The sequence below is a fragment of the Equus caballus genome, chromosome 1, assembly GCF_041296265.1.
Source record: "Equus caballus isolate H_3958 breed thoroughbred chromosome 1, TB-T2T, whole genome shotgun sequence".
Classification (NCBI taxonomy): Eukaryota; Metazoa; Chordata; class Mammalia; order Perissodactyla; family Equidae; genus Equus; species Equus caballus.
The window spans coordinates 1,914,877-1,938,124 of record NC_091684.1 but is presented as its reverse complement, the minus strand read 5'-3'; the positions used below and the strand labels follow the sequence as shown (position 1 = coordinate 1,938,124).

At 48.3% G+C, this 23,248-nt stretch overlaps 1 protein-coding gene across 2 annotated transcripts in view; it reads left to right on the top strand.

Annotated features, from left to right (window-relative positions):
- The window catches only part of INPP5A (inositol polyphosphate-5-phosphatase A), a 235,267-nt gene that overhangs the window by 144,799 nt on the left and 67,220 nt on the right, over positions 1–23,248 (top strand). For both annotated transcript variants that reach the window (XM_023636652.2, XM_023636663.2), the window contains exon 6: positions 18,315–18,418. In XM_023636652.2, the coding sequence (XP_023492420.1) occupies positions 18,315–18,418 (104 nt within the window). The remainder of the gene's footprint in view (positions 1–18,314; positions 18,419–23,248) is intronic.

Sequence of the window (23,248 nt, the reverse complement as noted above, 5' to 3'; positions counted from 1 at the left end):
GGCATTCAAGTCTGTCACCCCACATCTGAGGAGTTTCCGTCCCTGCCCGCCCAGTCTGCGGGGTGCTCATGTGTTTCTCTTCCGTTGGAGATCGTCTCTTCATGTTACGTGTGAATTCCTGTGAGCTCCATTTGGGCTGCTGAGCCAGATCACATTAATTTGAAATGTCATTAAAGTTGTAATAACTGTGGAGAGCAACTGATTATGTCACTGTGTTCAGATTCATTATCTTTGCTCGCTTGGAGACAGATCACCTCTTGCGGAATGGAGAAGCAGAGTCTTCTCCAAATTGCTTGAGTAGTGATTCCATCAATGTTGAAAACAGGATCCCGGCCAGCAGGGGACTTCTCGCTGGCCTGTTACCTGGGGATCCTTCACGTACCGTTAAACATGAGCACCTGGCTTCCCACTGAGGAACTTGGTGGAATAGTCAGGTGGACTTGGCAGGAGACGGGCCAGAGGCCGCTCTTCCCACGATCTTAATAAACACTGGACATCAGTGTGTTGTGTCCTCAAGCAATGGAACTGAGAGTGACCGTGAGCAGAGGGGACATGTTCAAACACAGCGTGTTCCAGGGGAAGCTGGAGCAGGCCAGGGCTCCCCTTCCAGGAAGGCTGTGCCTGGAGCTTGAGCTCGCCCCAGATCCATTGGACTTCTCCTTTTGTGAGTAATCCTTTGCATACATATCTTATTACTAAATCAGATCAGTCATAAGTACCTGGCTCGCCTATGGTTTGTTTAAAACTGTATGTTAGACGTACGTTTGACTCCAACAAAACTTTACCCAGGGGCCTCCACAGTATCAGTGACAAGGAGTGTGACAATGATGGACAGTGGACAGGTACTGAGCGCTCGCGCCCAGCAGGGGTACGCGTCAGTCCTGACAGCTCTCGCAGTGGTCCGGGACGTGGTGTTCCTGCCGTCCTGCGGCACGGGCGTGTGGTGCGGGGCTCGGCCGCCTGCCCCCTGCTCTTGGAGGCTCGCTCTCCTGCCTTGAATTGAGTTACAGCAAAAGCAATCCAGAATTTGTGAAAAGTTTGAATAAACTTTTTAAAAAGAAATAGCCTGAATTTTAGCGAATAAGTATCTAGTTAGAAATTTAAGGACTCCCAAAAGGTAAAGGTGAAAGGGGTGAGAGGGACTTCCAGGCTCCCATCCAGCATGTGAAGAGCTCGGAAGTCATGGCTTAACATCCTCGCGAGAAAAAAGCCAAACATACTGAACGTAGGCAACTCTTCTTAGAGCCCCCCGAGGAGCGAGGCCACAGGGCACGCCACTGCCCGCAGGACTGGAGAGAAGACGGGCTTCCCCAGAGAGTCGGAGCTGACCGGGAGCAGAGGCTGCTGCTGGAGCTGCCCTGCCAAGAACAGCCAAAGGGTGTTGACCCCACGCTGGAGGCCGGGTGAGGACTAGCCTGAGAGAGATTCCCGGGCCCCAGCTGTGGGGCCCCACACTTTCGCGAGTTGCCTGCAGGAGCCCCACCATGTGCTCGTGGTGAAGATCAGAGAAAAAGCCGCTTGTGCTCCTGGCAGAGGGGAGAGGAGCTGTTTAGAAATATGCCCAGCACGTCCTGTTCATAAAGGCCTGCCCTCAAGGGAGACCACTCACCAGAGCCCCACCCACGGGGGTCCTGCCTGGGCCTAACCGAGGAGGGAGGGAAGAGGAAACTCCAGCACCCCGAGTCTTCTGTCGCACTGACATGGGGTACTGAGAAGCGTGCGTGACAGTCACAGCCCAGGGCACATGCTAAGTGAAAGGTCGAGACCTAATCATTCTACCTAATGTAGAATGTTTTCCTCCACCACATCGTGGCGTCGAGCTGTTGGGATGGAAAGCCCTGCAGAGCTCAGACTCCGCTGGAGAAGGAGTCTCACAAGAACACGGACACTGGAGGATGCTTTAGCCTCCAACGCCTGCAGTGGACGCAGCCCAGCTGCTCGCCAGGTAAGCATGAAGCCTTGCACAGAACTCCTCGCTACCTAAGCCCTTTTTACCCAATTGTTCATGTTCTGCTTTCAAGAAAAAATTACAAGCCATGCTAAGAGGCAGAAACATGATCTGGAGAGAAAGTATGCGTCAGGACCAGACTGGAATGTGGCAGAGATTTGGAATTTTCAGACTAGGAATTTAAAATAACCGTGATTAATATGCTAAGGACTGTAATGGAAAAAATGGATAGCATGAAAGAACAGACGGGTAACTTAAGAGGAACCATAGAAACTAAGAAAGAAGCAAAAGGAAAAACTAGAAATCAAAAACAATGTAACAGAAATGGAGAATGCCTTTGATGGGCTCGTCAGACTGGACATTGCTAAAGAAAGAATCAGTGAACTAGAAAATATGTCGTTAAAAATCTTCTAAATTGAGAAGCAAAGAGGAAAAACGAAAAAGAACAAAACGTCTAAGAACTGTGGGACGGCTACAAAGCAGTAGCATGTGCGCAACGGGATGCCAACAGGAAAAGCGGGAGGGGGAGCAGCGGGAGAAATACTGGGAGTAATGATGGCCAGGAATTTCCCAAAATTAATAATTGACACCAAACTACAGATCTTGGAAGCTCAGAGAACATCAAGCAGGATAAAAACGAAACAATCTATACCTAAGCACATTGTATGCAAACTGCAGAAAACCGAAGATGAAGAGAAAATCTTGAAAGAAGCTGGGGAGGTGGGCAGGGGGACACGACGTCCCTTCCCTATAAAGGAACAGGGATAAGAATTATATCCACCTTCTCTTCAGAAATCAGGAAAGTAAGGAAGATGGTGTGAAATATTTAAATTGTTGGGGGGAAAACCCCCACCAACCTAGAATTCTGTATCCAGCAAAATTGTCCTTCAAAAGTGAGGGAGAAATAAAGACTTTCTCAAACAAAAGTTGAGGAAATTTGTTTCCCATAGATTTGCTGAAAGAAGTTCTTTGTTAGAAGTTCTATGACAGAAGGAAGATGGTATAGGTCAGAAAGTTGGCTCTACATAAATAAAGATTGTTAGAGTAGGAATAAAGATAAAATATTTTCTTCTTCTTTTTTTTTTTGAGGAAGATTAGCCCTGAGCTAACATCTGCCGCCAACTCTCCTCTTTTTGCTGAGGAAGACTGGCCCTGAGCTAACATTGTGCCCATCTTCCTCTACATGTGGGACGCCTGCCACAGCATGGCTTGACAAGTGGTGCTAGGTCCACACCTGGGATCCAAACCAGCGAACCCCGGGCTGCTGAAGTGGAAAGCACAAACTTAAGTGCTGTGCCACCAGGCTGGCCCCTATTTTTCTTATTCTTAATTGATCTAACAGATCACTTTTGTTCACAGTATTAAGAACAACAATGTGTCAGGTGACTGTTGATATGGATCAGTGAAATGAAGGACAGAAATGTTATAAGGGATAGGAGGGGGAGTTGGGAATGCTCTGTTCTAAGGAACCTGCACTGTCTCTGAAGGAATGTAGTGCTATTTGAAAGTGGACTTGGGTTAGTTGTAAATGTGTATTGCAAACTCCAAGGCAAGCACTAAAAAATTTTTCAATGAAGTATAATTGATACACTGCAAGTAGAGAGAAAATAGAATTATATATAATGCTCAATTAAACCAGAGAAGGCAGAAAAGAGGGGAAGACAACAAAGCAACAAAGAACAAAGACAATAATTAGAAAAGTTACAAATAGGAAGGTATTAGCTCCAGCTGTATCAACAATCACTTTAAATGTGAGTGGCCTAAATACACAAAAGAGACTGTCATAGTGATTCAAAAAAAATACCCAACTGTGTGTTGTCCACTAGAAACCCACTTAAAATATATAGACACATAAAAATTAAAAGTAAGTGGATGGAAAGAGATATACACTGTTAACACTAATCAAGAAAAGCTAGAGTGGCAATATTAGTTTCAGATAAAGCAGATTTCAAAGCACAGAAAGTTATCGGGGATAAAGAAAGCCATTAAATAATGATAAAGGGGTCAATTCTCTAAGAAGACATAACAATCCTTAACTTGTATGCACCTAACAACAGAGCATCAAAATACATGAGGCAAACACTGGTAAAACTGCAAGAAGAAATAGATGGATGCGCTGTTAGAGTTGGAGACCTCAACACCCCCTGTCAGAAATGGACAGACCCAGCTGGCAGAAAATCAATAAGGATGTAGTTGAACTCAACTTCATCGTCAATCAACTGGATCTAATTGACATAGACCACCTCATCTAACAACAGCAGAGTGCACCTTCTTCTGAAGCTCAAGTGGAACATTCACCAAGATAGACCACATTCTGGGCCGTAACACACATCTTCACAAATTTAAAAGAATAGAAATCACGCAAAGTATACTCTCGGAGTACAATGGAATTAAACTAGAAATCAATAACAGAAAGCTTGGATATAAAACAACACACTTAATAACACATGAGTCAAGAAGTCTCAGAGAAATTTAAACATATATTTAACTGAATGAAAATGATACAATTATCAAAATGTGTGGGGTGTAGCAAAAGCGGTGCATTTACAGCATCAAATACGTAAATCAGAAGAGGTAAGATAAAATCAATAATGTAAGCTTCTGCCTTAGGAAACCAGAAGAGCACATTAAATCCAAAGTAAGCACAAGAAAAGAAATAATAAAAATTAGAGCATAAATCAATGAAATTGAAAACAGCAACTCAGTAGAGAAAACTAATGAAATCAAAAGCTGGTCCTTTGAAAAGGTCAATAAAACTGATAAACCTTTAGCCAAGCTAACCAAGAAAAAAAGAAGACACAAATTACTAATATTAGATATGAGAGAGGGGCCACCGCTACTGATCCTGTGGACATTAAAAGGACAATAAAAGTATATTATGAACAAGTCTGTGCCTATAAATTTGATAACTTAGATGGCCCAATTCCTTGAAAGATACAGTCTACCCAAGTTCATGCAAGGAGGACTAGATAATCTGGGTAGGTCTTTATCTATTAGAAGAAATTCAATCCATAATTAATAGCCTTCTAAAAAAAGAAAGCATCAGGCTCAGATGGTTTCACTGGTGAATTCCACCAAACATTTAAGGAAGAAATTATACTAATTCTCTACAATCTCTTCCAGAAAATAAAAGCAGAAGGAACACTTCCTAATTCATTCGATGAGGCCAGGATTACCCTAATACCAAAACCAGATAAAGATATTATAAAAAAGGAAAACTATAGACCAGTAGACCGGTATCTCTTATAAACATAAAAGGCAAAAATCCTCAACATAATATTAGCAACTCAAATCCAACAATGTATGAGAATTATACAGAATGACCAATTCAGATTTATTCCAGGTGTGCAGGTCTCAGAATTCAAAAGTCAATTAATGTAATCCATCACGTCAATATGCTAAAGAGGAAAAATCACATGATCATGTCAATAGATGTTGAAAAAGCATTTGACAAAATCCAACACCTTCTTATAATAAGAACTCTGAGCAAACTAGGACTAGAGAGGAACTTCCTCAACTTGGTAAAGAGCACCTACAAAAGCTGCAGCTAACGTTATACTGAATAGAGACTAGATGCCTTTCCTCTTAAAGTCAGTAACAAGGTAAGGACGTCCCCTCTCCCTGTTTCTCTTCAACATCATTATTGGAAATCTTGACTAATGCAGTAAGCAAAGAAAAGGCTTTTGATGGGAGGAGACTGTCGTTCTCAGATGACATGATTATCTATGTAGAAAATCCCAAGAGAGAGGAGAGCCAAGATGGCGCCGTGAGTAGTCCTCTTTGTCTCTCGCCCTTCGAGTCTACAATTATTTAGACACTTATCGCTTGACAAAGGATATCCAGACAGCATCTCAGGACGTCTGAGACACCCACGCGACTATACATCGGAAGGCGGATGGACTTTCCTCCGGGAGGATGTGGAAATAGGTGAAAACTCTCCGACCCCGACGGGCAGCCTAGTACCCGCAAGCGGCTTTCTTCCAACGGACGCCCCCAGAGGATCCACACACATCTAGGGCAGGAGCAAGAACAAAACAGAGGAGCGACGGTGGAAACAGGTGACCAGAACCCTACCTAAACCCCCTGCAATTACTCCTAAACGCAGAGGGAAACTTTGGAGTTGCACACCTGAGCCCGCGGGGAGAGTCTCTCCCCGCCATTGGCGGGGAGACCCAGCCTGGTGCTCGGGGCGCCCGGAGGGTCCCAGAGAGAGACACGGAGGGCACGGAGGTCTCCCAGCTGCCGTTGCCCGCCCTGTGGGACTAGGGATTGCCGGAGATCTCGGAGAGGACCGGGGCTGGGGGAACTTTCAAAGGCCGGTTCTGCGACCCGGAGGGGAAGCGCTGGAGCTCCGCCCGGGCAGCAGACAAAACTCTCTGTGTGCCGTTAGCAGAGGGGCCACGCTGAGCATTCACGGCTCCGGGAGAGGCCCGGAGAGAACCCCAGAGGGTGGGGTGACCCCCAGCTGCCGTTGCCCGCCCCGTGGGGCTAGGGATTGCCAGAGATCTCGGAGAGGACCTGGGCGGGGGGAACTTTCAAAGGCCGGTTCTGCGACCCGGAGGGGAAGCGCCAGAGCTCCGCCAGGCAGCAGACAAAACTCTCTGTCTGCCATTAGCAGAGGGGCCACGCCCAGCATTCAGGGCTCCCGGCAGAGGCCCGGAGAGAAGCCCAGAGGGCGGGGCGATCCCCAGCTGCCGTTGCCTGCCCCATGGGGCTAGAGATTGCCAGAGATCTCGGAGAGGACTGGGGTGGGGGGAACTTTCGAAGGCCGGTCCTGCGACCCGGAGGGGAAGCGCCAGAGTTCCACCAGGCAGCAGACAAAACTCTCTGTCTGCCATTAGCAGAGGGGCCACGCCCAGCATTCAGGGCTCCTGGGAGAGGCCCGGAGAGAAGCCCAGAGGGCGGGGCGACCCCCAGCTGCCGTTGCCTGCCCCGTGGGACTAGGGATTGCCGGAGATCTCGGAGAGGAGAGGACCGGGGCTGGGGGACTTTCAAAGGCCGGTTCTGCGACCCGGAGGGGAAGCGCCAGAGCTCCGCCCGGGCAGCAGACAAAACTCTCTGTGTGCCGTTAGCAGAGGGGCCACGCTGAGCATTCACGGCTCCGGGAGAGGCCCGGAGAGAATCCCAGAGGGCAGGGCGACCCCCAGCTGCCGTTGCCCACCCCGTGAGGCTAGGGATTGCCGGAGATCTCGGAGAGGACTGGGGCTGGAGAGAGTTCCAGAGACCCAGCTTAGTAGCCTAGGGGGAAACCCTACAGGCTCACAGCAGCCTTAGGGAAAGCCTCTGCACAGCACCAGTAGAAGGCACCCAGCCGCCAGCCACAAGGCTGGAAGACCCCAGGGCAAAAGCAGCATAGCTAGGTGTACTAACCACAGACTGTAGAAGATGCCAATAGCTCTCCTGCGACCCATAGAGGACAAGTGAGATTTGGTGGGTGCCGACAGCAACGGAGCAACAAATATAAGTGATCCCACCCCTGGCCGCTGGAAAAGCCCATAACACCGTTGCAGACCCCAAGGAGAGAGCGCATCTAGGTGGGCAACAACAGTAGGCACCTGCAGCCTGAAGCCCACCTGTGACGGCCCCCACGGCAGAGGAGGGAATCCAAAGGGCCACTGTGGCTACGAACAGGGGCCCAGGCCCAGTTAGCAACTACGGACAGGGTTCCTGGTTGGTGAAGTATAAACAGCTGCTCCCCCCACCGCAGCAGCTGAAACAAGTGAAAGGAGCAACTAAACTCTATCTCCATGCGGAGGCACAAATCAACAACATCAAGCAATATGAAAAAATACATTAAATCTCCAGAACAGAAAGAAAGTAACAAATACACAGAAAACAATCCCAAAGAAAATGAGATATATAACCTAAATGATGATGACTTCAAAACAGCCATCATTAAGATTCTCAATGAGTTAAGAGAGAATTCTGACTGTCAACTCAACGAGTTCAGGAGCTATGTCACAAAACAGTTTGATACGATAAAGAAGAACCAAACAGAAATATTGGAAATGAAGAACACAATAGAGGAGATTAAGAAAAATCCAGATGCTCTGAACAGTAGGGCCGATAATATGGAGGAAAGAATTAGCAATTTGGAAGATGGCAATATAGAATTGTTGCAGGCAGAGGAGGAGAGAGAAGCAAGACTTAAAAGAAATGATAGCCTGTAAAGTTTCTGCTGAGAAATCTGCTGATAGCCTGATGGGGGTTCCTTTGTAGGTTAGTTTCTTTTGCCTGGCTGTCCTTAATATTTTCTCCTTGTCGTTGACTTTTGCTAGCTTCACTACTATATGCCGAGAATTATCAGACACAATTAGGAGATGCAAGGTAAGGATTATAGGTATACCAGAGGGAGAAGAGAAGGAGAAAGGGGCAGAAAACCTATTCAAAGAAATAATGGCTGAGAACTTCCCAAATCTGGTGAGGGAGATGGATCTTCAGGTGACAGAAGCCAATAGATCTCCAAACTTTATCAATGCAAGAAGACCAACTCCACGGCATATAGTAGTGAAGCTAGCAAAAGTCAACGACAAGGAGAAAATATTAAGGACAGCCAGGCAAAAGAAACTAACCTACAAAGGAACCCCCATCAGGCTATCAGCAGATTTCTCAGCAGAAACTTTACAGGCTAGAAGAGAGTGGAATGATATATTCAAAAATCTGAAGGACAAAAATCTACAGCCGAGAATTCTCTACCCAGCGAAAATATCCTTCAAATACGATGGAGAAATAAAAACTTTCCCAGATAAACAAAAATTAAGGGAGTTCATTGCCACAAAACCTCCTCTTCAGGAAATCCTCAGGAAAACCCTCATTCCTGAAAAATCCAAAAAAGGAAAGGGGCTACAAAACCAAGAGCAGAGGAGATAAGTAGAAGGACAACAACAGAGAGCAGCAGCTCTTCATCAGAACAGATTAAACCATGGGACGAGAAACAAAGGAAATTGAAGAAAACCGGAAAACAAGACACAAAATGGTAGTGGTAGGCCCCCACATCTCAAAAATCACTCTAAATGTAAATGGATTGAACTCCCCAATCAAAATACACAGAGTGGCAGGATGGATCAAAGAACAAGATGCAACAATATGCTGCCTCCAGGAAACACACCTCAGCCCCAAAGACAAACACAGACTCAGAGTGAAGGGATGGAGAACAATACTCCAAGCTAATAATGAACAAAAGAAAGCAGGTGTAGCTATACTAATATCAGACAAGGTAGATTTCAAAGCAAAACAGATAAAGAAAGATAAAGAGGGACAGTATATAATGATAAAAGGGGCTCTCCACCAAGAAGACATAACACTTATAAATATATACGCACCCAACACAGGAGCACCAAAATTTGTAAAGCAACTCTTAATAGAACTAAAAGAAGACATCAACAGCAATGCAATAATAGTAGGGGACCTCAACACACCATTAACACCAATGGACAGAACATCCAGACAGAAAATCAACAAGGAAATAATAGAATTAAATGAAAAATTAGACCAGATGGACTTAATAGATATATATAGAACACTTCATCCAAAAACAGCAGGTTACACATTCTTCTCAAGTGCACATGGAACATTCTCAAGGATTGACCATATTTTGGGTACCAAAGCAAACATCAATAAATACAAGAGAGTTGAAATAATATCAAGCATCTTTTCTGATCATAACGCTATTAAACTAGAAATCAACTACAAGAAAAAAGCAGAGAAAGGTGCAAAAATGTGGAGACTAAACAACACGCTTCTCAACAAACAATGGATCATTGAAGAAATTAAAGAAGAAATCAAATATTATCTGGAGACAAATGAAAATGAGAACACGACATACCAAATCATTTGGGATGCAGCAAAAGCAGTCCTAAGAGGGAAATTCATCGCAATACAGCCTCACCTCACTAAACAAGAAAAAGCTCACGTAAGCAACCTCAAACGACACCTAACAGAACTAGAAAAAGAAGAACAAACAAGGCCCAGAGTCAGTAGAAGGAGGGAAATAATAAAAATAAGAGCAGAAATAAACGATATTGAAACAAAAAAGACAATAGAAAGGATCAATGAAACAAAGAGTTGGTTCTTCGAAAGGATTAACAAAATTGACAAACCCCTAGCCAGACTCACCAAGAAAAGAAGAGAGAAATCGCAAATTAATAAAATCAGGAATGACAGAGGAGAAATCACAACAGATACCAATGAAATACAAGAGATCATAAGAGAATACTATGAAAAACTATATGCCAACAAATTGAACAACCTGGAAGAAATGGACAAATTCCTAGACTCCTACTATCTCCCCAAACTGAATCAGGAAGAAATGGAGAATCTGAATAGACCAATCACAAGTAAGGAAATAGAAACGGTAATCAAAAACCTCCCCAAAAACAAGAGTCCAGGACCAGACGGCTTCTCTGGAGAATTCTACCAAACATTCAAAGAAGACTTAATACCTATTCTCCTCAAACTGTTCCAGAAAATTGAGAAAGATGGAGAACTCCCTAACACATTCTATGAAGCCAACATCACTCTGATCCCCAAACCTGACAAGGACAACACAAAGAAGGAGAACTACAGGCCGATATCACTGATGAACATAGATGCAAAAATCCTCAACAAAATTTTGGCAAACCGATTACAGCAATACATCAAAAAGATTATACACCATAATCAAGTGGGATTTGTACCAGGGACACAGGGATGGTTCAACATCCACAAGTCAATCAACGTGATACACTACATCAACAAAATGAAAAACAAAAACCACATGATCATCTCAATAGATGCAGAGAAAGCATTCGACAAGATCCAACACCCATTTATGATAAAAACCCTCAGTAAAATGGGTATAGAAGGAAAGTACCTCAACATAATAAAGGCCATATATGATAGACCCACAGCCAACATCATACTCAATGGACAAAAGCTGAAAGCCATCCCTCTGAGGACAGGAACAAGACAAGGGTGCCCACTTTCACCACTCCTATTCAACATAGTACTGGAGGTGCTGGCCAGAGCAATTCGGCAGGAAAAAGAAATAAAAGGAATCCAAATAGGTAACGAAGAAGTAAAACTCTCGTTGTTTGCAGACGACATGATCTTATACATAGAAAACCCCAAAGAATCCACAGAAAAACTATTAGAAATAATCAACAACTACAGCAAAGTAGCAGGGTATAAAATTAACGTGCATAAATCAGTAGCATTTCTATACACTGACAATAAACTAACAGAAAAAGAACTCAAGAACTCTATCCCATTCACAATCGCAACGAAAAGAATAAAATACCTTGGGATAAACTTAACCAAGGAAGTGAAGGATCTATACAATGAAAACTACAAGACTTTCTTGAAAGAAATAGGCGATGACATAAAGAGATGGAAAAACATTCCTTGTACATGGATTGGAAGAATAAACATAGTTAAAATGTCCATACTACCTAAAGCAATATACAGATTCAATGCTATCCCAATCAGAATCCCAAGAACATTCTTCACAGAAATTGAACAAACAATCCTAAAATTCATATGGGGGAACAAAAGACCGCGAATTGCTAAAGCAATCCTGAGCAAGAAAAACAAAGCCGGCGGAATCACACTCCCCGATTTCAAAACATACTACAAAGCTACAGTGATCAAAACAGCATGGTACTGGTACAAAAACAGGTCCACAGATCAATGGAACAGAATTGAAAGCCCAGAGATAAAACCACACATCTATGGACAGCTAATCTTCGACAAAGGAGCAGAGGGCCTACAATGGAGAAAAGAAAGTCTCTTCAACAAATGGTGCTGGGAAAACTGGACAGCCACATGCAAAAGATTGAAAATTGACCATTCTTTTTCACCACACACCAAAATAAACTCAAAATGGATCAAAGACCTAAAGATTAGGCCTGAGACAATAAGTCTTTTGGAAGAGAATATAGGCAGTACACTCTTTGACATCAGTTTCAAAAGAATCTTTTCGGACACTGTAACTCCTCAGTTGAGGGAAACAATAGAAAGAATAAACAAATGGGACTTCATCAGACTAAAGAGCTTCTTCAAGGCAAGGGAAAACAGAATTGAAACAAAAAAACAGCTCACTAATTGGGAAAAAATATTTACAAGCCACTTATCCGACAAAGGGTTAATCTCCATAATATACAAAGAACTCACACTGCTTAACAACAAAAAAACAAACAACCCGATCAAAAAATGGGCAGAGGACATGAACAGACATTTCTCAAAAGAAGATATGAATATGGCCAATAGACACATGAAAAGATGTTCATCATCGTTAATCATCAGGGAAATGCAAATCAAAACTACACTAAGATATCACCTTACCCCCGTTAGATTGGCAAAAACATCCAAAACCAAGAACGACAAATGTTGGAGAGGTTGTGGAGAAAGAGGAACCCTCATACACTGTTGGTGGGAATGCAAACTGATACAGCCACTATGGAAAACAGTATGGAGATTCCTCAAAAAGTTAAAAATAGAAATACCCTATGACCCAGCCATCCCATTACTGGGTATCTATCCTAAGAACCTGATAACAGATATCTCAAGAGTCCGTTGCACCCCTATGTTCATCGCAGCATTATTTACAATAGCCAAGACGTGGAACCAGCCTACATGCCCAGAAACTGATGATTGGATAAAGAAGATGTGGTATATATACACAATGGAATACTACTCAGCCATAAAAAAAGACGAAATTGGCCCATTCACAACAACGTGGATGGACCTCGAGGGCATTATGTTAAGCGAAATAAGTCAGTCAGAGAAAGACGATCTCTATATGACTCCACTCATAGGTGGAAATTAGTATATTGAGAAGGAGATCTGATCGGTGGTTACCAGGGAAAAGGGGGGGTGGGGGGAGGGTACGGAGGGGGAAGTGGTGTACCCACAACATGACTAACAAAAATGTACAACTGAAATCTCACAAGCTTGTAATCTATCATAACATTAATAAAAAAAATTAAAAAAAAAAAAAAAGAAAGAAAATCCCAAGAAATCAACAACAAAAACCGATACTAATAAACCAGGTTGCAGGATACAAGCTTACTATACAAAAGCCAATAGCTTTCCTGCATACCAGCAATGGACAAGGGGAAGTTGAAATTAAAAACACAATACCATTTACATTAGCGCACACACAAAAGAAGTACTTACAAATAGATCTAACAAAATATGCACGTGATCTGTATGAGGAAAAATTCAAAATTCTGATGAAAGAAATCAAAGAAGAACTAAATAATAGGAAGATGTTCCATGTTCATAGGTGGGAAGACCCAATTTTGTCAAGATGTAAGTTCTTTCCAACTTGATCTGTAGATTCAGTACAATCCCATTCAAAATCCTGGCAAGTTATTTTGTGGATATCGACAAAATGATTCTAAAGTTTATATAGAGAGGCAAAAGACCAAGAATAGCCACTCAATATAGAAGAAGAAAAAAGCTGGATGACTGACACCACCTGACTTCAAGACTTGACTAAGAAGCTTCAGTAATCAAGACAGTATGGTATTGGTGGAAGAACAGACAAATAGATCAGTGAAATGGAAGAGAGATCCCAGAAGTAGACTCCCATAAAGCCAACTGATCTTTTTTTTTCTTTGCTGAGGAAGATTTGCCTTTAGCTAACATCTGCTGTCAATCTTCCTTTTTTTTCTTTTTGTATCCACCATTCACAAAAATTAACTAAAAATGAATCATGGATCTAAATGTAAAACATAAAACTCCTAGAAGATAACATAGGAGAAAATGTAGGTGCCCCTGGGTTTAGTGTTGACTTTTTAGATACAACACAAAAAGCATAATCTGTGAAAGAAAAAACTGGTAAGTTGGACATTGTTAAAATTAAAAACTTATGCTCTACAAAAGACACTGTTAAGAGAATGAAAAGATAAGCCGCAGACTGGGAGAAAATATTTGCAAAAGACATCTGATAAAGGACTGTCATCCAAAATCACAAAGAACTCTTAAAACTCAACAATAAGAAAACCCAATTAACAAGTGAGCCGATGATTTAAACACACACCTCACCCAAAAAGATATACACATGGCAACTAAACATATGAAAAGATGCTCAACATCATATGTCATTAGGGAATTGCGAATTGAAACAACAATGAGATACCACTGCACACCCATTAAAATGGCCAAAATCTGAAAAATTGACAGCACCAAATGCTGGGGAGGATGCGGAGCAACAGAAACTCTCATTCGTTGCTGGTGGGAATGCAAAATGGTGCAGCCGCTTTGGAAGATGATTTGGTGGTTTCTTACAAAGCTAAACATACACATTCTTACCATATAATCCAGCAATCACATCCTTTGGTATTTACCCAAATGAGTTGAAAACTTATGTCCACACAAAAACTTGTACAGAAATGTTTATAGTATCTTTTATTCATAATTACCAAAAACTAGAAGCAACCAGAATCTGTCTTTCATAGGTGGATGAATAAACAAGCTGTGGTACATCCATTCAATGGAATATTATTCAGCAGTAAAACGAAATGAGCTATAAAGCTGCAAAAAGACATGGAAGAAGCTCCAGTGTATATTGCTCAGTGAAAGAAGCCAGTCGGAAAAGGCTGCATGTAATATGTTGCCAACAATATGACATTTGGGGAAATGTAAAACAGTAGCGACAATAAAAAGATCAGTGGTTGACAGAGGTTGGGGGCAGCACAGAGGATTTGAGGGCAGGGAAACTGTGCTGTGTGATCCTGCAATGGTGGACCCATGTCATTGAGCATTTGTCAAAACCTGTAGAATATACGAGAGCAACAGTGAACCCTGATGTAAAGTATCAACTTTAGTGACTGATGGTGTATCACTATTGTCTCGTTGATTATCAGTGTGCCACACTGATGCAAGACGTCAGTGACGGGAGACTGTCGGGAAGGGTGGGGTAATGCAGCTCTGTGCTTTCTGCTCAATTTTCTGTAATTCCAAAACTCCTCTGGAAAATAAAGTCTACTTTTTAACAAAGAACAGAGGCCTCCTCTCCAAAAACTATTTGCAGTAAGCAAGGTGGCACCCTCCCCTGGTCCTGTCCTCTTTGCTCAGGGTGGACGGGTTTTCCTCCAAGCAGGTCACCTTCCTGCAGCAGTCTCTCCGCCCCACTCTTCGTTTACAGGAACACAGCAGGCCCTGCTCTGCAGCCACTGCTGTCCCGTAATAACGCTCTGCTGGTCTCTCTGCACCTACACAAGCCTGGCTCGTTGAGGGCTGTGGGCACCCATCCTTGGGGTGTCTGTCCTGTGGATGTCTGTCCTGGGGGTGTCCATCCTGGGGGCATCTGCCCTGTGGATGTCTGTCCTGGGGCTATCCATCCTGGGGGCGTCTGCCCTGTGGATGTCTGTCCTGGGGGTGTCCATCCTGGGGGCATCTGCCCTGTGGATGTCGTCCTGGGGGGTATCCATCCTGGGGGCGTCTGCCCTCTGGATGTCTGCCCCGGGGCTGTCTGTTTTGGGAGCGTCCACCCTTCTGTAGCTCATGAGCCGGAGCCCCCTGGCAGGTTGTTGTGATGATCTAGACTTTGCTACGAGGAGCCAGAGCAGAGGTTTAGAAAGAGTGTTTTTCTTTATTCTTAGGTGCAGGTGAAACTCAAGGCTTGCCATGGCTGTTAGTTGCAGGGGGCCTCTGGAAAAAGGAGGGTGTGTGTGGGCACTCTCTCGTTTGTGACAAATAACTTGCTGTGCAGAGTGCCCCACGTTTGCTCAGCGGTGTGAGCGGTGCCACGGCTTGCGCTTCCCCATGCAGGAGGTCAGCCACATCTGCCACCCCTCCCAGAGTGGTGACAGCAGTAGGTGTGTGATCCTGCGCCTTCCAGTCACTGGCTGAGCTGGGCGGGGAGGGGGGCTGCGAGGCACCCCTTAGAACTGAGCAGAGGTCAGAGCCACTGCGGGGGGCTGGAGCTGCGTCTGGCCCTCGCCCTCCACAGATGCCCCTGGGGCCTGGGCAACCCCTCACTCCTCTAAACAGGCCGCTGGCTCAGCCCTGCCTTGGGGGCTCTGGGCTTCTTCCCCTTTCTTGCTGAAGGTGCTCATTTCCCCTGGGCAGTCACCCAAGAGGACATGCCCTCGGGCTTCTCCACACTCTGGCCACAGGGCTTCCTTCCATCTGAGGTGTTCTCCTTCCTCCTTCCGGCCTGGTCCAGGCTCCTCCATCAAGACCCGGCCCAGGCCTCTCCTAGCGGCCACACTCATGGAGTGTTCCCATGCTATGGGTTCAGCACAGATTGTCCCAGATGAGACCATCCCTAGTCCTGTGCCCCTGGAGGTCCAGACTGAGTCCTGTGTCCTCACTCGTGTCCATCTGTATGTTGCGTGTCTGCGTTCCATGTCCATGTCCTCACTGCTCCTGGGGTTGTGGCCATGCCTCCTGTCCACGTCCTCAGCTCCTGGCTGTGGCCCCACGGTGCTCAGGAGACGTCCTGGTACCAACTGGTGCAGGAAGAGCCCAGAAGGGAAACACCACTCTGCAGGGGGACGTTTGAGCAGGACGTTTGCAGGGACTCAGCAGCGAGGAGGGGAGCTGGAGAAGACTGGGGGTGGGTGCGAAGGAATTGGGGTGAGGCCAGTCTGGGAGCCCGCACTGCAGGCTGAATCCACGTGGGAATCGCCACATCATTGAAGGGGTGAGCAAGTGGCCGTTTGTGCCGGGGCAGGCCTGCTCTCCCAGGAGGTGAGCTCCCTGTCCTGTGTGAGCTGTCCGTCCGCCTCGTGAAGGAGGACACGGCCGTGACGGGCCCGTGGTGGCAGTTGTGCCAACGGCCTTCTCAGGTGGCACTCCCTCTCTGACCTCCTCAGTGTGAAGGCGGCTGTGGGGTGATGTTTGATAAATGCTGTCCTTCTGCAGAGATGGATGGGTGGTTACAGTAAGTGCTTCCCGTGATTAAACACACTTCTGCGCCATTTCCAGTCACAAATGGGTGTTTTGAATGGGATCCCGGCGTGGTAGTCACTCGTTCATTTATGCAAGCCGGTGCCCACCCGCCTGGGGCAGCACCACCTTCCCCCTGGGCCCTCGGAGGCGATAGAGATTGGTGAGGGCGTCTGAGGGACCGGCCTCAGAACCAGACGCACCTGTTGTGTGTGACTCGTCTCCATGGTTTGGGAGCAAGATCCGAGGAGCAGGGGTCCAGTGAGTGCACAGCTCCATTCTTGTGCCCTGTTCTGTGTTCCCTGAATCCCAGAGCGTCCTGTTCTGTGTCCTGTGGCTGGGCCCAGGCCACGCTGGCGCTCCTCACTCATCTCCAGGTCCTCACCCTCCAGCACTGTGGTTTTGCCTGCCGATCGCTCTCCACCGAACAAATGGTGGGAGGGGCCTGGTGTCCTTCCCGGGAGGCTGCCAGCCGGTCTCCTGCCTGCTCTGCCCGTGGTTATGGGTCCATGGGGTGGATGGTGCACCGGAAACGCTGATACAGGCTGCTCGTGGGACGTGGAGCATGACCCCCCCCTGCAGAAACTCTGATGCACAACTCATCATTTGTTCCAAAGCCAGTCCCCAAGAACCTCCTAACACCCCAGGAACTTCACCCTGGGATCAGGCACCCCTGACCCAGGAGCAGGGGAACATGCGATGTGGGGCTGGCAGCGGTGGGAACAGGCCATCAGCCATCTGGGCCAGGGTCTCCCTGTAGCAGTCTCGGCAGGCCTGTGTGCTGTGAGCTCCCTGCACAGCGTCCTGTGAGGAGGCAGGCAGCCCTCCACCCACATGGGCCCCCGAGCGTTTGAAGAATAGATTTATGCATTGGTTCATTAGACCCCACCACGGGCGCGGGGAAGAGAAACACTCCCAGGACTGGCTGTAGAAGAAAACTAGACCAAGCCCTGTCTGTGGGGGCTCAGCCCAGTGACAGGGAGGTGGCCCCAGCCTGGGCACTGGAGCCCCGGGGCCACGTCCAGCGAGGTGATGGGCAGACAGCTGGGGCGCGAGTCCAGAGTGCTTGCTCTCTCCGTCTCACATAAAAACTCCTCTTCCCTGGACATGAGTGATGTTGGCTGGATGTGAGGAGGAAATCGATGTTATTAAATAAATTCATATTAGGGTATGAGTGAACGGTAATTCTGCAGCCCTCTTAAATATATTCACGGTTTTAACAGAGGATGCCAATTAGCCTGTAAATCTGCAGGCTGGAAGCCCTTAGGGGATAATGAAGTGGAGTGTCAGATTCCAGGTCCTGGAACTGGAATTTACGAGCCACAGGCATCCCCAGAGCAGCTGGCCTGCCTGTTGGCACCCCGAGTCAGGTTCTCCTCCTGGGGCCTCCCTCTGCCTAGGGGGCTGCACTGGTGGGACCCAGCGGCATCAGCTGGTTGGAGGGAGCGAGTGACGAAGTTATTCATGTCCTCCTTCCTTTCTTTTCCAGCTAAGAAGTATAAAAAGGTCACTGGCAAAGAGATCTACTCGGACACGTTGGAGAGCACACCCATGCTCGAAAAAGAGAAGTTTCCGCAGGACTATTTCCCCGAGGTACGCCCAGGAGCCCGCGGCCATTCTCACTAATGCACCCGCTTTCAGAGGGGTCACGTCAGAAGTGAAATTTGGATGTGAAATCCTCGTACTTCAGGGTGGGGTCGCATCTGACTGCGTCACGCTCCAGTATTCTGTCTTTCTGGAGGTCCTAAAGCCTCCGCGGTTCATGCGGGCTGTCTAGGTGAGGGCCGAGAGAGTCTCTGTCTGTCATTACGTCAATCAGTAAATTTTCTCATTATCGTGTTCAGGCAAAGGGACCTTCCCCAAAAGATGTAGGAACACAATGATCAGTTCACTTGGGGCCTGGAGCTCCGGGGACCTCCCAGCAGACTCAGGTGTGAGTGTCCATCCGGCCAGTGATGGTCCCCAACCCAGCAGGGGAGATGCGCCGGGGCTGTGGCAGCTGCGGTTTCTTCATGTTCCCAGAGTGCTTGAGTGGGCGCTCCAGCTGTTTCACAGATAAAGCCTTGAGCCTCAAACCTGGAACTGGGTGCCGCCCACCCCATGTGCCAGCAGGAGTGTCTGCTTCCTACAGAGATCAGAAATTAAGGAAAGAGTAGGGATCATTTATTACCCACTGCTCAGACACAATTAATCAGAAAACGTTGATATAGTTCCTTTGGGTTTTAGTGCATTTTTTATAGTTGTTTTTATGTAGCCATTATACTGCCCACACAATTCTGGATTCTGGTATTTTTAGTAAACATTATAACCAGCATCTTTGGAGTCTCCTGATCCTGTGTGATCACATGTTGATCCGGTGTGGTCGCCCTGCCCTTTTGTTGTCTGTTAAATCACGGTAGGGTGTGATACTGTGATTGAAGCACTTGGCTGTTGAGACTGCAAACCTGGGCGTCTGCCTCTGACAGCCGCGTTTACGCGCCCGCGCAGCCCACCTCCCATGACAGGCCGTCTGCTCAACTGCAAGAAGGATGGCTCCGCTGAGCCTCTTCTGCTGGAGTACTGCTGTGCGGTGGAGAGGCCCCGCCTGCCCGCAGAGCTGACTTCCAGCAAGGCCACAACTTTATTAACTTGCTTTATGACCCGAGCCTGGAGAGAAGGGATTGTGGCCGCCTCCATGAAGGATGGGTGCTCTTGTCACATTGGGGCGAGGCGTCCTCATCCATTGTCCCCAGCCAAGGACACGGTGTCAGGGGGCTGGCCTGCTGCCCTCCGCTGTCCCCTGCTACTCCTGAGGTTGGGGGTGGACGTGGCCGGGAGGCTCTGGAAGCCTCAGTTCTCGGCCCTCCATGAGCACAGCTGGGTCACTGCATCCTGGTGACCCTCCCGGAACATTGGCCTGTGGCTCTGTCCCGTCAGGAGGACAGGGCTGTAGTTTCCTGGGAGATGCCGAGGGCCGAGAAGTCAGTTTCAGGGCCCAGTTAGAGCTGAGGCCGGCATCTCGGCCTGTCCCGGACACTGCCCCTGCCCAGCAGGAGAGCAAGTTTAAGCAGGTTCACTGGGCCGGTTTGGGGACAGCCCTGAACTGGCCAGGGAAGAGGCTCTGATATTCTGGCATCTTCTCCGCAGGAAAGTGCCACACCCATGGGGCTGTGCATGTTCGGGCTCTCCTCGCAATGACCCCATACCTGCTGGGTGAGAAGCCCACCGACCCTCTCAGGCCCGCCTCTCCACGCTCTCTGTTTTGGCCAGAGGCACCACTGGCCACGGGTGACTGGGCTGGAGACTCAGGTCATCTCTGGCTCTTCCCTCCTCATCCTGGGGTCCAGGCCCAGCCCAGGAGGGACACGCACGCCCACTTGGGGGTGGGCTGAAGTGTACCCCAGAGGAGGCGGTGCCTGGTAGACGGGAGGCTAGTAGGGGTCAGTCAGGAGGGAAGCCACAGTGGGCGGCGGCAATGGGCCCTCAGCAAGGAGCAGGGCACACAGGGCAGTGAGGACCACAGGTACCACGAAGGGCCGTGCACCTGGGAGAGAAGGCAGGGCCGACTCGGGGAGGCCATGAGGCCACCACACCCGGGTCAGTGCAGGGGCTGGGCGGACAGGGTGGGGCTGAGAGATCCCATGATGGCAGGCAGGCAGCACAGGACATGGGCCCACACGGTGTGATGGCTGGCCGCGGGAGCGTTGGAGGCAGTGTCTTTGCTTGCAGCCTCTCCTTAGTTGCTGCATGGAGTCCTGACCTGTTGCACATGTGAGACAAGTCAGGCAGCAACTGGGCTGGTGCAGCCTCCAGGCTGAAGAACACCTGAGGCTTCAGGCCCCCCATGCCCTGGAGATGAGCTCACTGCTCTTCCCGGCCCCCTGTGGAGACCGTTTGCAAAGAGATGAGCCCACTGCCAGCCCTGCTTCAGCTTGATCCCCACAAGGTGCGTGCTTCTCCAGGCCACTCAGGTCTGGATGTCATTCCCACACACAGGCGGGCTCCCCGAGGGCCAGGACATGCCCTCATGGCCCAGCTCCCAACAGGCACCACTGTGTGGCCCTCGTCACCCCCGGCACTCACCCTGTCTCCCTGGGGTCTTGCCTCCCTTTTGGGTAGTTCCATAATTCTGTGTCCTCTCACTGCACCTTCATCCTCAGAGCTGGGCTCACTGGTGGCTCCCAGGGTCTGTAAGTGACAAACCATGATGCTCCCCAAAGAGGCCTCTGTGAGGGGCACTGTGTCTTTCTGAGTGGGCAGAAGAAGGAGACTGAGGCAGGGCACCCAGTGTGGGTCGGCCTCCGTGGGGAGTCAGGCTTCCTTGACACCTCCGGGTTCCTCCGGAAGAACGTCCGGCAGCCACTTCTCAGCGCAGGATCCTCGGGCATTCCGACCCCCCAGCCCCCGGGCAGCTCTGGCTGTCATCTCTCCCTGGATGGGGGGCCGCCTTCTGAGGGGCTCCCTGCTCCCCCTGGCCTGGAGGCTCTTCTCCAGGCCTGGCATCCCCAGCGCTCACTCCCTAGGCCCCAGCAAATTTGCAGGCTCCCCACAACTCTCTTCACTCCACTAGCCCAGGCAGCCTGGGGCAAGGAGGCCAGGAAGCTCAGGCTGAGGTTGGCATGGGAGGGGGGTTGGGGCCAGGTCTGGGGGCCTCTGCTGTGGTGTCCCACCTCCCAGCACACCCCTTAGAAAGGGCAGATGCCCTGCCAGGAGCTGGGGCACGACCCCTCTGCTTTGGTGCCTGCAGCTGGTGCGCTGTCCCCTGTGAAGTGCTGGCAGAAGCGAGGTTCTGTGGAGGCAGAAGCGAGGGGCTGCCTCCCTCCCCTTGGGGGAAACTTGGCTCCTGGCTCAGCAGACCTGGCTCCAGGGTGACCACACTGTCACACCCATGGGCAGAGGGGAAAATGTGTCTGGAAGGAAAAGCTTGGGTGTCTCTGGGTGGACCCCGCCCTCTCAGCTGGTGAGCAGCATGTTGCTGGGTCGAGGGAACCCCCATACTGGGGGCCTGGCCTGTCTGGGGTCACCAGCCTTAATCCATACAGTGTGACGTTGCTACGTTAGAAATAGTCTCTGTGTCCTATCCATTTGGTCTGACGCCGTGTGGCCATGCAAACGAGTCCACGAGCGTTTCCAGAAGTGAGTTGTTGCTCATCTTTCTTTTCATCCTGGTAAATTAGCAGAAGGGAAATCTCACTTTAAAAACCACGAGGGCTTCCAGCATCTGTCAGCAGTGTGGTCTTTTTCAGGTTTGGGAAGCTCCACAAACCTCTTACCACGCTCTGTGAGTCTGTACCAGGGGCCAGTTGGCGGGAAGCCTGCCTCAGCGTGTCCGTCGCGGTCGCGCTGGCTGCCCATGGGCCGGAAGGCATGCGAGTGGCGGATCCAGCGCCCGCTCCTGCCTCCTGCTGTGCCTTCAGGCTGCTCCCTTAGCGTTACTGGAACACGTTTGCAGGAGGGAATTGGTTTAAGACTGATTTCTCTTTCTTTTATTACCACCACTTAAGGATAATCTAAACGTAATTACCACGATGGAGGCATAATGCAATTCCAAATAATTACAGCCCGCTGCATATAAAACTAACAAAACTTTCTCTGTTGATTTACGGGTGCCTTTGGCTTGGCATGAATTCCAAACGCTGCCTCTGGGAGTAGCTCTCCAGATAATGTGAGGCCATTTTTAAAAAGCAGATTTGTGTAGTCGATCGGGGCCGAGGCATTTTTTTCCTCTTGCCCGTAGTGAGAAATTGGTTGTTACCATAGATCACGGGACGGCTCCAAGCTCTTATGAAAGATGAATTAATTTCACTAATGCTCCGAAGCGGGCCTTTCACGGGGAAGGCTGTGTGGTGATAACCTGCCTGCAGCCTCCCTTTTCTCAATGGTGATTTATGCTGTCTTTTAGTAGATGAAACCGCCTGTATTCGCAATCCATCTGCTGGCTAAAGGAATCCTATTAACAGGGGATCTGAGCAGAGACTTAATATTGTAAGGTGAACGATGTGGCAGCCCCTAACCCCCCCACCCCGGGTGTGACGTGTTTTCATTTCATGCTGATAAACTCTCTGAGAGCGGAGGGGGCACCCTAGCCCTGCTGTCCCCCATCTGCAATCATATAGAGTCCTTGATGGAGGTTTCAGAAGGTGGCCAATGACCAGAAAGTTCCAGAACATAGACTGGAAGGGAGTAGATCAGTCACATTTGAGCAGTCCACCTAGCCCATACACACACCCCACTTCCATTTACAACAAGCAGCTACATCTGGAAACTTCTGTGAGTCCTTCTGTAGCTCCCGAGCACGGGAGCCTGTGATGGAGGCCCTGGGTTTCCCATCTCTGTACCTCCGAGATGCTGGCACTTCCCAGGCAAGCAGGTGGAGGACAGCCATGTGCGTGCATGAGTGTGCGTTGTTTTGGGTAGAGGGTCATGCAGGTGAGTCACACTGGG